The sequence below is a fragment of the Orcinus orca genome, chromosome 9 (assembly GCF_937001465.1).
Source record: "Orcinus orca chromosome 9, mOrcOrc1.1, whole genome shotgun sequence".
NCBI classification, from domain to species: domain Eukaryota; kingdom Metazoa; phylum Chordata; class Mammalia; order Artiodactyla; family Delphinidae; genus Orcinus; species Orcinus orca.
Window position 1 is genome coordinate 72,860,449 of NC_064567.1, and position 15,896 is coordinate 72,876,344.

General features: G+C 37.5%; 1 protein-coding gene across 1 annotated transcript in view; it reads left to right on the top strand.

Annotated features, from left to right (window-relative positions):
• ABCB5 (ATP binding cassette subfamily B member 5) overlaps positions 1–15,896 on the top strand; it is a 113,410-nt gene that overhangs the window by 84,151 nt on the left and 13,363 nt on the right. Inside the window, 3 exon segments of the mRNA XM_004263450.1 lie at positions 1,623–1,826; positions 4,583–4,683; positions 5,785–5,925. Coding sequence (XP_004263498.1) covers positions 1,623–1,826; positions 4,583–4,683; positions 5,785–5,925 — 446 coding nt within the window.

A 15,896-nucleotide genomic window follows, 5' to 3' on the forward strand; every position in this document is an offset into this window, starting at 1 on the left:
CTCCAGGCTAGGAATTTAACATTAGGAAATAAAAGATGAGCACAAATATTTTGCACAAAGATGTTCATTACATCTTTGCTTTCAATAGTGAAAAATTGGAAGCAATCTACTAGATATTTTTTGAAGACTATTTAGTGACCCAGGAAAAAGCTTGCTGTATAATGTAAAGAGATAAAAGCAGGATACAAAGCTGAATACACACAATAATCCTAATCTGAATGTGTGTATGTATTTATGTCTGGAAGGATGTAATTTTTAACATTATTTAGACCTTTTCCAATGGCCATGTTTTCATGATCAGAGCAAAACATATGTTTGAAAATGTGAATTGATATCTTGGTTGATTATAGCTGTGTTTCTAGGTAAATAGGTGTTTCATATTTTCATCACAGCATAAAGGAATTTAACATTTCAGTTTATTACTTAACATGTGTCCACTGAAAGTTAATTCATAAGACATGCAGTTCTCGTAAAGCAGTTATGAAGATATTTCTACTTAATTTAAGATTTTTTTCCAAATTTCTTTTAAGTTACCTCATACCATGATGTTTCCAACTCCTTTTCTGTCTTGATATTGCCTCTTTAGACCTTTGCTGAGTGAAACCAAGTTATGAAGTGCAGAAAAGGGACCGCAAGATATCATATCCAAAGTATATACTTCAATGAATATCCTCAATCATTCCATTCAGCACTACTACAGTGTAGTGACTAAAAAGTACCGGCCCTTTTTCAGTGTAAGGGGAAGGGGCAGGGTTGGTTTTGGAGCCCACATATGGTAAGTTGGGCATCCATGTGAGGCAGCAGCCTCATGTGGGAAAGCCAAGCCAGAGAAGAGTGAGGAGGGTATGCATGCAGGGGAGAGACAGGGGTCATGATAGCAGATTGGTCACTATCTGCATGATAGCAGAGAGATTGATCAAGGAACTCTGTTAAAGAAAATGGGAGCCAGGTTTCTCACTGTTGAAGAAGGGGATAACAAATATTAGAAGGGAGAAAGCTGGAAATAACCTTGTGTTTTTGGATTGGAACTGGAGGTATTGGTATGAACTCATGGATTTCAAGAAATGTAAATAGAGAAATAAATATAGATTTCAATATGTGCTTGCATCTATGCACACACACATACACACACACACACACACACACACACACACACACACACACACACTCCCCAGTTCTATCTACTAACATTCCACTGATAATGAGTACAACTAGCACCATATATTGATTTTTTTAATTAAAAAAATTTTTTTCTTCATATAGTAAGTCCTAAATAACATTCTCCACTAACAGGAACTGGAACTCCTTGGAGAAATGACAGATTTCAGGTGTAGGGCCTGGAAAATCTTTTTGTGCCAGAAAGTAAGAACATATTCAAAAATAATAGGAACATGTCAAAGGACAATATCAGACATAATATAGACAAATAAAACATAATGACTCCTTAGTAGTGGACATTTTTAAAGTATAACTATTATTTAATCTCTAAGTATAAATTCAAAATAAAAATCTATGTATAAATCCTAAAAAAGAAAGCTTATCTTATTTTGCAAGAAACTATAATAGCAATTCTTGTAAATTTAAAATTAGCTGACTTTTTTCCAAAATATGTCTGATTATAGGCAACGGGTTCAAGGGTTGGTGTCTTAACACAAAATGTAACTAACATGGGACTTTCAGTTATCATTTCCTTCATATATGGATGGGAGATGACACTCTTGATTCTGAGTATTGCTCCGGTACTTGCTCTGACAGGAATGATTGAAATGGCAGCAATGACTGGATTTGCCAACAAGGATAAGCAAGAACTTAAGCATGCTGGAAAGGTAAAATAAAGACTGTTGTTCCCATCATAACCTTTTAAGAGAAAATCAATAAGAGCTCCTATCCTTACAATACATAACTTCCTTTCTTAGGAATCTGTAAAGTGATGTATATGTATTGAAATTCATACAGATCAGTTTAAGATGGGGTGTAGATAATGTCATAGCAATAGGGTGCATAATTTAGAGCATAGGCTCTGGAGTCAAACTGGCTGAATTAGAATCCAGATTCTACCACTAACAAATGTGTGATCTGAGCAAGTTACATCAACCTTTCTGGACTTCAGTTTCTTCCTCTGTAAAGTGGAAATAAAATAGTATCCCCTTACAGATCTTTATGACTATTACAGAAAACACTTAGTCTTATTAGTATGTGCAATAGTATCTGGAAAACAGTAAGCACTCAGTAATGTCAGCCATTATTACTGTTACCAAATCGTGGGGGAATTTGTTAACATTGTGATTCTACATTCTCTGATTATTGAATAATTGAATGTCTTGAATAATTCTGGGTATTTTATTTTTCAAAATAAAGAGGAAATATAATAGTTACTAAATTCAAGGCAAGGTACTGATATTGGTAGTGCCTAAAACAAAGCTTTAGAGACAAGGACCATTTTTAAAATGATCAAAATGAACAATGTATTTACTTGGAAAATTTTTTGACACATATAAGTTTCTCAGAATCAATCATATTCATAAAGATAATCATTGTAGTAGTGATTTAGAGAAACATTAGTAATGTAGTACCATAATATCTAAAAGTTGAAAGAGATGTCATTTGATCCAGCCACTCACCCAAAGTAGAAATCTCTTGTACAACATCCCTGTTGAGCATATATCCATCTTTTATCCACCCTTTTCTCCAGTGGCAGGCAGTGCATTACTTTCCCAGGCTGCTGCCTACACCTTAGATGGTAGGGAGTTCTTTTTTTTTTTTTTTTTTTTTTTTGGTGGCCTTCTATCCTTCTCTTCTTGCCTTTCATCTTGATTGAGGTCCAAAACCTGCTTCTCGTGACGCTATGAAGCCGCATCATGTAAATGCCAAGTCTTCTCTTGGTCACCCAGCCCCAACTCCTCTCATGATATAGTTTCAAAGATCTATATCACATTGGTGAAAGGCCTGAATATAAAGATGATTTTAATATCATTATGGTCTGTATCACAGTGATTGTATCATATTATAAATAGCATGAATATTCATGAATAGGCATCCAACCAAGCACAGGACTCATAGAAATCTGGTTTTCATGACCCTTGGACTTTTCCATCTTTCTTGCACTAGATAAGGACCCTTGGAATGTCTGCTTGAGCAGTACAGACTGAACTACATAGCATATATTTGCTTCAGAAACACAGAAAAGTTGTTCAGCCCTCCGTGTGAGCAAATTATCACAATTTCCAAGTTAATCTGGCCATAATTAATTATATTTTATTCATCTTAATTTTTATGTCATGAGCTTTAGTTGCTTATGTGCCATTTGATTTTTTTCCTTTTTGTATTATTAAAGTAACCTCAGAGTATACAATCAATAACTGCAATCAAATAAGCAATGTGTCCTTTCCCACTAGCTTTTCAATCAGTCACTTTACCAAACACCAAAACTTAGAATATGGACCAATAAAACATATTGGTCCTTCTTAGGTTGCATGTGTAGATTTGGAAAAATCATCAAGTGTTTTATTTTTCAGGTTTTAAATGACCATATTAGTAAAAAATAAATAAAATGACCATATTAGTTTTTAAAAAAGGACTATTTTCTAAGGTTCTGCTTTCAGTCCTTTCTTTATTGTGAAAAATGATCACAAAACTTTTTCATTCATTTCTTTTTGTTTTCCTCAAGATTTCAGCATTCTCATCGATTTTCCTCATGCACTACAAAATGTTACAGATGGAGATTTCTTTGAGTTCATTTTGAAATTATGAGAATTTAGAGCAGAATCCAGGTGTCCTGACCATGGTCTACATATCAGTTCTCTCCCGTAACCCAAGTTCTCCTTCAAACAACCTTGGGTATCCACCTAGGTCTTCATCTGTCCCACAGTCCACTCTGCCAGCCTGGAAAGAGAATGTGGAAGCAAAAAGTTTCTCTTTCAAGTCAACATGTGTTCTCATGTCCAAGAAGTTATTCTGAGCCAAAAGTCTCCTCCATTTTTGATCCCCCTTCTTTTTGAAAACTATATAACTATGAAGAAGCATTACACTTGACCTAAATATCTTTTTAAGTTCACAGACATCAACATGAAAAACAGCTGTACAATATCTTATACAGAATTCAAAAGCCACACTCCATGTTACTTTACAGCAGTGTTCCTGAGAACTTTGGTTGCTATTTGCATTTCTGTGCTAGAATAAAATAATTATTTACTTGATTCTCTCTTCTGTCTTCTTCTTAAATCAGCTCATAATTCATAGGACAGCTCCTTTGCATAATTACATATGGACATAATGCTCACTAATGTTTGATCTCTCTGCTTATGGAACTAGTTTAAATAGAAACTCAATGAAGACTTAAAGAGGGCTAAATTTAGACCAGTGGATGAAATCTTTTCAAAAGGAATTTTCCTTGAGCTTATTATCCTAATATATTATTTTCCTGTCTTATTTTGGGGAAGGAAAAACAAGAAGCTAAGAAAACTCATCAGAAAAACTTATTGACTTAATGTACTTAATATGTCCCCATTGTGACTGTAACTCACAACCAGAAGTTCAGCCATTACTAATTTTATTTCTCTATTTTATTATCTTGTTTTATAATATAGCAACCGAAACTGTGGAGAATATACGCACTACAGTGTCATTAACAAGAGAAAAAGCCTTCGGGCAAATGTATGAGGAGACGCTTCAGACTCAGCACAGGTGATTGTAGATTCATACTGACTGTGTTAACTATAGTTTGTTCCTATAAAGGCAGCACTCCTGGGTGACTCCAGTGATTTGCCTGCCAACTCATTTGCTCTGGAATCTTTCCTAGTAATGGCATAGTGTAATTCCTTATATGACTCCACCAAGAGGAAACTAGAAAGAGGATTGAGAGCAAGCACATTTAGAATATATGTTTTAGGTCCTCCCACATTGCCATGAACTATAACAAAGTGTGCATATTTTTCTTATTTCCATGAAACATGATTGAGGAAATAACATATTTAAGAAAGAAAATAATATTGCTTAGCCCTTTATATTGAATCTCTATAAAGAGTTCACATTTTAAAATGAATATATGCACAACAAATGTGATCAATTCTTTTAATTTTAAACTAGTCCTCCTTACCACATTTACTTAGTGATACTCTTTGTATTACTTTATCAGAAAGATAACTTTGTACTCTTTTACACTCACGCTTGTGGTTGGTACCGCCATTTAATTCCCACTATTCTATTAGTGCAACATTAGGATAGAAAATATTTTTAAACCAAATCTCTTTAACTCTTTCAGTAACTATCCTTTCACAGACCTTGTCCATTCATTTGAAAATACATAGAGGCAGCTTTGTTACATTGAACTATAGAGCATATACCTATAGAGAAAATCATTACATTTATTGTTTTCTCTATAATAATTCTCAGTAGTTAAAAAGTCATTTTCTCTGGGCTTCCCTGGTGGTGCAGTGGTTGAGAGTCTGCCTGCCGATGCAGGGGACACGGGTTCGTGCCCCGGTCCCGGAAGATCCCACATGCCGCGGGAGCGGCTGGGCCCGTGAGCCATGGCCGCTGAGCCTGCGCGTCCGGAGCCTGTGCTCCGCAACGGGAGAGGCCACAACAGTGAGAGGCCCGCGTACCGCAAAAAAAAAAAAAAAAGTAAAAAAGAAAAAAAAAGTCATTTTCTCTTTAATAATTAGAAAAAGTGTATACGCCCTAAATGATAACATGTTTTACCTTCTGTACTCATTACTCTACGTTTATTTAAAGGACCTTACTATACCTCATGCCCCATTATCTAGTAAATTTTGTGCATTTCAGAAATACCTTGAAGAAAGCACAGATCATTGGAATCTGTTACGCATTCAGCCATGCCTTTGTATATTTTGCCTATGCAGCGTGTTTTCGATTTGGAACTTATTTAATTCAAGCAGGATGAATGACCCCAGAGGGCATGTTCAGGTAAGTTGGACAAATATATAAACCCTGTAAATGGGTTATGTACTTAAATTAACCAGAAAGATGTCTAGTTTAGAGTGTATTATCATTTAAATCATATATGTGCAAAAGACATGTTGGGGAAATTTTAAAATTTTTTGTTATTTAATATCTATTGATATAAGTGCAGTCAAGCTGGTAAAATACTGATATAACACAGGTACTCTGAGTTAAACTCCCAGATGAATTGCTTCCTACTTCAGTTTACTAGACCTGGGAATGTAGGGGTAAAATATGCCATCTTGGGCTTCCCTGGTGGTGCAGTGGTTGAGAGTCCGCCTGCCGATGCAGGGGACACGGGTTTGTGCCCTGGTCCGGGAAGATCCCACATGCCGCGGAGCGGCTGGGCCTGTGAGCCATGGCCGCTGAGCCTGCGCGTCCGGAGCCTGTACTCCGCAACGGGAGAGGCCGCAGCAGTGAGAGGCCCGCGTCCCGCAAAAAAAAAAAAAAAAAAAAAGCCTTCTTGTTATCCATTGTCTTCCAAGGTGGAGATGGCTTTATCAAGTGTGACTGTAAATCAGTGAGGTAAGTTCCTTGCTAAGCAAATACTCCAGGAGAAACACATGTAAATGAGTATTTCTCTTCAGAAAAGTCACATTGAGAATTGATCATGGCATCCCAATGAGGCTGCCTCTTCCCAAAGCATTTGTTGGTGCTTCTATTTGGAACTCTGTTCACATAGTTATGAATTTCTTTACTTCACAGAAACACCTAAATTCAAATTCTGAAATTAGAAAAATTTATCTTGGGTATTAATTCTGAGCTTCTTAAGTCTCCCTAAAATGTCAGATTGTTACTAATCTGTATCATAAATGTCACTGCTAAATGTTTAGAGGTAGAGAAATCCATACAATATTTGACTCCAAAAAGTAACGTTATTTTCTTTTTAAGAAGCCCACCAAAACATACACATCAAAGCAAGGATCAGCCTCTTCAATATAATGACTTGGGAGGTTACACCTGTTTCAAGGATACTTCCATTTGGCAAAAAATGTCGGGAACTCCTCTTTGGGATTTACCTCTCAACACTCAGACACATTCTTTTGAATATCCTTATTGGTGGCACATATTTGTACTTTGAGGATATATTCAATTTGAAGAAATGACCAAAAGTCATTTGAAGCCAAATAATTTCAGAATAACTTGGAATCATTTTCAGTTCCTCTTCATGTGTTTGTTTGTTTGTTTGTTTGTTTATCTATCAAACATTAACTGAGTTCCCAGGAAGTTTCTTTGCTAGGCACTCAGAAGGAAAGCATCCACAGTTCACCAACCTAATATTTTTGAATCTGTGGGGCCACTTAGAGGTTTCATGAAGCAGATTTTCTTATAAAATGGAATATCTGTATGTAAAATGTCAACAGGAATTTTAGGCTCCCTGTTCTACCATGTTTTCCTACCCTCTAAAACAGTGTGCAGTACTGTCCGTGTGAACATATAAATCACAATTATGACATTTAGCCTTGGACTTCATTCTGATTACACAGACTAGTTTACAGAGATAAATTAGCAAGAAACCAAATGTAGAATCACCTAAATTACTTCATTCAGTTCACCAGCCTGCACTAAATTAGCAAGTTGTTTCTTTGGTTCTTATGAAATGCAGGCAATCACAAGCTTAAAATTTGATTGTATTCCAAAAGTTTGCTTGCAAGCCAATCGTTTGAAACTCAGAACATGTCTTCCTTACGTTGCTCTAAACTTTCTGCAGCCATCTTTAAATCCCCAGTGTCCCATTCCTTCATATAACTGTTCCTTGGTATTAGTAGAGAGCAAGCCAATTAAATATATTTATACTAATGTAGGATGTCTGATAATTTTATCAATTCTCACAGAAGAATTTTTATTTATAAAAGCAATTATAATCCCAGTTACTTTCTAATGAATTTAGCTGAAGATAGTGTAACAAAGCAATCAAGAGAGAATCACCTCATTTTCCCATCACCAAACTCACTAGGGTACCACTGACTCACCATGCCTGCCATCTCCATGCAAGAACTAAGGTCCTCGTCTGCAATAGGTTCCTGCAGTCATCTCTTCACATCAGTTTCTGTCACTACTGTTTCTTTGCTTTATAATCACCTGTCATAAGAAAAAGAAAGAAATCTCTCCCATGACCTTAAGTCCCCTTCTACCTAGTTTCAATGTCTCTGTTCTCCTTTGCAGCAAAACAAATTCTAGAGTAGCCTATTCTTGTTATCTACACCTTTTCATCTCCAACCTCTCCTAAACTCATTCCAGTCAAGCCTTGATTCCCACCATTCCACTAGAAAGACTCATTATCAGGGTTACCACTGACCTCCATCTTGCCCACCCATGACCCATCCAGTGTCCGGTTTTCCCATCTCATTTAACTTGACCTCTCAGCAGCATTTTATACTCTCCTTCCTGAAACATTTTCTTCTCTAGGCTTTTTCTCCTTTGTTATTGGCCCCTCCTCCACTGTTTCCTTTACGGGCTCCTGATTTTCTGCTGGGCCTCCACGTGTTGGGGGGCTTTAGAGTTCTCAGTGCTTTTCATCCACACACTCTAATTGGTAATTTCATCCAATCTAATGGTTTTTTAAATATTACCTGTATCTTGATGACTCCCTTCTGTGTATTTCCAACTCTGACCCCACTCCTAAATACCATATGCTTATCCAACTACCTACTGGACATCTCCACTTAGGCATCTAATCATATCTTAATGTGTCCAGAACAGAATTTGAAGTTTTTCCTTCCCAAAGTGTCTCTTCTCCAAGACTTCTCCATCTTAATAAACAGCACCACCATCTATGCAGTTGCTCGGCCCAAAAATCTAAGAGTCATCCCTTATTTCTTCTCTTGCCTTCACCCACCACATACAGCACCAAGTCGTAACAGCTGTAACTCCAAAATACTTCTTACCATCTCTACCCATGTTACCTTCCATTTTATCTCTTTGCCTGTCTTGACTGGACCACTGCAACTACCTGCTCACTGATGTCCCAGTACTCACTCTCTTGCTTCCCCGTAATCCATTCTCCACACAGTAGCTAGGCTAATCTTTTAAAACACAAATCCAATTCCATCAATTTACTAAAATACTGTAATGAATTCCCATTGAAATTTGAATAAAACCAAATTCCTTACTCTGACCTGAAAGCTGTACACATTTGGGCCTCTGCCTTCCTTTCTAACCTCATCTACCATTGTCTTTTTTTGTGATCTGCACATCAGACCCCTACTTGCATTTCTGTCCCTGGAACTCTCGGTGTTTTTGCACTTGCTCTTTCCTCTGTCTGGAATAATCATTCAGTTCTTTACTGGGCTGCCTCTTTCTCACCATCCAAGCCTCTGCTCCCAAGTCCACTCCTCAGAGGGACTTTTGCTGATGGCTCAAAGTAGTCCTCTTAGCCCTTCTCCTCATCACTCTCTATCCCATTACCATGGTTTAGTTTGTGTATAGCACTTACCACTATGTGAAATTATCTTTTTTGTTTCCAGATTTATTGAGTGCATAGACTGTAAGCTCAGTCAGAGCAGAGCTTAGACTGTTTTGGTCACTGATGTTTCCCTAGAGCCAAAAACAAGAGCTTGGAACATCATAGGCATGCAATAAATATTCACTGAATAAAAGACTGAACCAAAAATAAAGGGAGAGACTTGGAGTGGTGCATAATTAAGCAGTCCAGTCATTCCTGGAAATGTATTCCCAGATTCAACTTTTCCACATCACTCCTGTTTTTTACAGATTCTTCTCTTTTTCTTCCCTTCTACATCCAAGTGCTTTGGCATAAGGACTGGATGTAAGTCAAAGACAGCCATTTATAGAAAAGTAGAATGTTTGTAGCTGGGAGTCTACTTCTCCATACTGAGATTTGTTTAGATTAAAACTAAGCAAAGAATTTTCTTAGTTAAAGAATGATACAACTTCAAAATCATGCAATCACTATCATGCCTGCAAATGACATCAGGCAGGACATTTCTTGAATGGGGCCTCTCAAGGCTGCCAACAATTCTGTTTCATATGATAATCACTATAACACCAAACTTGATTGAGTCCTTACTTAGTATTAAGGATTTGTAATACATTTTCTGCTTAATCTTCTCCACTACCCTGTGAAATACTATGATTCCCATTGTACAGATGGGGAAAATTAACACTCAAGGAAGTTACCTAACTTGCCCAAAGTCAGTTAATCAGCAAGTGGCAGAGCACAGATTCAAGTTCATGACTCAAGATGCTAGGGGCTTTGCTTAGTTGACATTTATTTTTATTAATTATGATTACTAATTCTGTGACAAACTTTCATAGAACCTTTCTATAAAATTATTGTTTTTTTAAAAATTCTTGTATAGTTTTCCAAACATTTAAATATCCAGAGCTGGGCTGATTCTTACCATAAATGGAACAAGTAACTTGCTTAATATTAGTTTATGACCCTAAAATATAGGAGAATCAAAAGCCCCCCATACAAAAATTCCTCCTCCTGCTGGACTACCATATATCCTGAATTTTTTTTTCATTAAGTTCATTGAAAAGGGTCATTTCTGGAGACGTAAGAATTTTAGCTGTCAGAACATATGTAGGACTGTTAACATGAGAGCAACGATTAATGAACAGTAATCACACTGGTATTTCCTAGTGCCCTGAGGGAAGGAAGAAACAAGGAGCTATCTGAGCTTGGACCACGAGTATCATTTTTGATTTGAGTTTCATTCAACCAGACTACAAACAAAGTAAGGATACCCATACTTTTATAGTATGGACAAAGAAGAGAGGCTCTGGGAAATATGGGTATGGGGCTGTGCAAAATGTGAACAGATGAGATTTGTCTTCAATAGCAAAATCTTCAGTTTTCTTAGAGACCCAAAGTGGTCCCCAGCTACCATAAACATATCACAAGTGTCCCTTTAGACACACTAAACTACACCTGGCCTAAAGGACTCTGTGCCTTCCAGAATCTAAGGACAGAGACAGCTTTCTATATAATCAGCTAATTGAATGGAAGATTTTACAAAGAAAACTCTCTCCTACTAGAACCCTCCTTACATGAAAAGAACTTTGTGCCATTCTCTAAATCAATGGTTTCCCAACTCATCAATCAAGGAGCTGGTTAAACATGCAGATACCTGGAGCTCACCCTACAGATCTAACCCAGAGATCTGTAGATCTGGTGTAGGACCAGGAAACTACGTTTTACCAAACATCCCAGACTGTTCTGAGGCACAGGATCTGAAGATCACTCTTTAAGAAATATGAGCATAGGGACTGAATTCCAGGCTGCTCTCCACAGCTACTTGAAACCTCAGGGTTTTCTTTTGGCCATTACCAGAAACTTTTCTAGAATTATATAAGAACTGGGGAAGTCATATTTTAGTTTATTGTATAAAATAAAGATGCTTTATTCACTGTATAAAATGTGAATGTATTTTCATGATTTATAGCTACCAGGATGGATAAGCTGTCTCTCTTTCAGAAATGACAGTGTGCCTTATAGAAGGAGATGCACAACGGGAGTTTTAACAGCAGAATCCCTTGATGTGCTCATAAAGTTACGTTATCAGCAAAGCTACTTAACCAAAACCTTAGCTTTTTCTTCTAAAAAAATAGGCAACATACATTTCTTATGGTAGAAACTGTCTCCATCCATCTCTATTATTGTAGAAGTTTCTCTGAAATGAGCATTTTTTAAAAGGTGGTGACATTTTCCCTCTGCTGCCTTGCAGCCAATGCATAGGCATTCAGAAAATCTCTTTCTTACGTTCTCATACACATACGTGTAGTAAAAATCTCCCCTTCTGCTTCTGTTAGCCGTAGCAACACTTTGGATTTACTTCAGTCTAAATGTACAGACTTTGAGAAATACAACATAAATTTATTTTCTCCCATCTGAATTTTAGTGCCTTTAGGTTAGTTTCTAGCTAACTTGCCTTTTGCAGTATAGTCCAGAAACCATTAGTGTTCCAGCAGAGGTTTCTGTTATTCTCCATACTCCCACGTCAGAACTTTCCTCTCTCTGTTTCTTCCTTCTTTGCTACGCATATTAGCAGGAAGCTAAGTAGAGCAGATGGGTAAGAAAGAATCAAGTCATGACAGCCTTCAGTACAGTAATTATAAAAGCCACAGCTTTGAAAACTGCCTGATAAGCAGAGAGCCAAGCAGCTTATGTGTTGTGGCCTAGTCCTCCAAAAATCCAAATGCAGTTCTTGACAGGAAATCATATTGAACTTTGAATATTTAATGTGGTTATTGGCCAAAAGAACAATAGGTGGGTTTTCAGTGAATATTAATAGTAGGTTAACAGCTTGGAATAAAAAGGGATAGAAAGCAAGCTAGGTCTCCACCATCATCTTTGCTCTGGTAGGCCAGGAAGCCATGGAACTGTGTTAACATAATTAGGAAAACAACCTTAGTTAGCCAAAACAAGGAAAACAGGAAAGTCTTCTTTGTGTTCGTTGCCATGGCAGCCACCCAGCTTCTGCCAGGCTCCTCCCCAGAGATTATGCAGAGGTTAGGAGGAAAAGATAAGGAGACCAGATAGAGGGATCAACCATTGAAGGGATCTAAAGGAGACAAATCAAGGGGGATTTGCTATCTAGGGTCCTCTGAAGATTCTAAAATGGGAAACAAGTGGTAACAAACCCCAACATGCAGGGAGAGACAGTTCAGGTCAGCTTTCCACTAGAAGGAGCACTGTGTAAGGGAAAACAGTTAACAAGGAGGTTCAAGTTCCAGTCCTACAGTTTCATAGCTATGTGATTCTGGGCAAATTACTTATTTCTCTGAGATAAAGAGTCTCCTTATTTATTAAAAAGTGATGTGTGTGCCTTACTCCTAGGTGATCAAATGGTAACATGTATACAAAAACATTCTGTAAAACCCAAAGTACCAAATAAATATAAGTTGTATATTTTCTCTCTCCCTTCTGTTGAGAAAGGGATTTATGGTGAAAAGAAAAGGATCTTTGTACTGTTATATGGATGTTAGGGGAAAAGAGTATGAGTATGGGAATAATTGTAATAGCCACCCCTGTGAGGAAAGATACTCTATCTTCCAATCAAAAAAAAGAAACTTACTGAGTGGGGACTTCAGAAGTTGTGGTGTGACCTGCTATGCTAATCTACATCCATAGAAATGTGAGAACTTACTTTCCAACAGAAAGTGTCCCATTAACTTTCAGTTCTATGAGAGGAATAACAATAACTTAAACACTTAATGAGCACTATACTAAACACTTCATATTATTAATGTATTTAATTCTCACAACAACCCCATAAGATGTAGATGGTCTTGTTATCTCCAATTGTCAGTAAGGAAGCAGAAGCACAAAGAACATGCACAGGGTCACAGAACTAGCAAATAAATGATGGAGTTTGGATGTAGTCCCAGTGATCTGGCTTCAGAGTCCAGTCTCTGAACTGCCCAGTATATTTCCTCTTAGAATAAGTCACCAAAGGTATACAAGCTGGATATGGGAGCAGAGTTAAGGGGAGACAAATAGACCTGAACCAGTAACTATGCTGGGTATTTCTATTTGGATCAATTGTATTAAAATTAGGATTATTCATTTCTATGCTTTTTTACGTTGTTCCCAGCCAAAAGATCCTTTAAAAGTTCTAATTCGGGCTTCTCTGGTGGCGTGGTGGTTAAGAATCCGCCTGCCAACGCAGGAGACACGGGTTCGAGCCCTGGTCCAGGAAGATCCCACATGCCGCGGAGGAACTAAGCCCGTGTACCGCAACTACTGAGCCTGTGCTCTAGAGCCTGCGAGCCACGACTAATGAAGCCCGCACGCCTAGAGCCCATGCTCCGCAACAAGAGAAGCCACAGCAATGAGAAGACCGCATACCACAATGAAGAGTAGTAGCCCCTGCTCGCTGCAACTAGAGAAAGCCCACGCGCAGCAGTGAAGACCCAATGCAGCCAAAAATAAATAAATAAAATAAATACATTTATTTAAAAAAAAATTCTAATTCTATTTCAGCAGCAATGATGGGCAAGGGGATTTCCCCACTGCTTGAAAATGCTTGGAAGGATCATTGTAGCAATGGTGCAGTGACAACGGCCCCATGAACCCATGAAGAATCCATAAAACTAGGAAAGAAGAAGCCTAGCACGTGAAAACCCTCTCCAGACCTCTTCCTGCTCAATATTCTCTTTCCTCAACCCCAGCCAACCTGGAGGTTTTTGCTATAAATTCAGTAAAGCAGTATAAACTCAGTGTAAATCCATATAAGGATAAACTATAGATAAGATTTCTTCTTCCATGGACAATTTAAATTAAGAAAGTTGTAGAAGTTAAATTTTAGGTTTTTGAATTCCTGCTTTACATATTTATGGTTCAAGAATTGTTTCAACGTGAAAATCATTTCTGAACAGTGGAATGTTTCTTGTAATCTTATTTGGGCATGAAGGGGCTATATAAGCATTTATGATAGGTTAATACTTTGACAAATGTGTTATTAGTGACTTTAAAACATTCATCATTATAGCAAATCATTCCTCTTTGTATATCCCAAATGGGTGAAATTCCCAAGACCAACATTGGCATGGGAAGTCGGCCTGAACATTTCTCTGGAGTAAGCTCTTGGCTCAGATGCCTCCAGGAGGTTGGACCAATTTGAAGGCTCTGGTTTAACTCTCTCATGGAGTTAGAGCACTGGTTATTGTGCAATAAATACTTTCTAAGTGGAAGTGAAATGCAACTTAGTTCACTCTAGCTAATTGGGCCAGACTAGGTTAGGACAGATTCTATAGCAGACCAGCTTTGGCCTCTTTATAAAGAACCCACCTGGGGAAAAAGTATAAAGGAGATTGATGTCCCTGACTCAACCCCCAGATAGTCCCATCACCACAAAGTTAGGTTCCTCAATGTAATCCTCATCAACGTCAACCCCCATCCCACTTAGCCTCCCCTCAACATATACACAATAAAGACAGCATCAGGGCTTTTAGCTGGTACTCTCCCTTCTCTACTAAAACTTTTCTTCTTGCTCTATTGTGCATCCTTTGGATCATTTACCTCTCACAGAAACAAGTTCTCCCTTCTACCCTTCTCAGTAAATTTCATTTTATGGGAGACCTAACAAAGACATCAGCCTTTGTACATTTAGGCCAAATGATTAAATTGACTTTTAATGACACAAATTTTACGACAGGTAGATATTTTGGCACATCTCAAATCAGAGGAAAATGGTATTTTCTTAGTTGTTCTGAGAAGCCTCCATCCCTGTGGGACTAGAATCCAGGTCTCCTGACTCATAATCCAATTCTCTTCCCATCTTACCTGCTGACTCTTGGATCAGACTGAGGCTGGAGTCTGATTCAGCCTGGTTTTTTTTCCTTGCATTAAAAAAAAAAAAAACCTAAATTCAATAACCACTTCTGATATTTATAGCTGAGTATTAAGTATTTTGAATGGCATTTTGAGCTCTAAATAATTTTACTAAATATTAGTACTAAAACTGCCTTGACATCACAGAACTAGTGGCTACAAAATTTTAGCGTCTCACATCCCAGTAAACTGGTTTTATATTTTATACTGTGTTTGACATTTGTAAAGACAACAAGATTCAAGATCTGAGGTCTGTGTCACTGAAGAGATTGCATCAAAATCCAGCGCTTAGTAGGTCCCATCTCTGAAGAAATTCACAAGGAGACCAGTGTGTTTACCTTGCTGTGATCCAGCAGAGCAAACAAACAACTGGGTTCTGTGATGTCTTTTTACTGCCTAATGTTTAAATATTGCCAGTGAAACGGAATTATACCTTTAGCTCTGCCACTGAGATGCATTATTTTTCATTCTAGTAATATGTTTTCATGGCTAAAATGAAAAAGGAAATGAGAGGAAAATATTTAACCATGGCCACATGATATGCCACATTTCTGTGAACAATCTGTGTGCTTCCAAACATCATTTGCACACTTACCATTTTATAATTAACATATTTTAAGACTGAGATCATAAT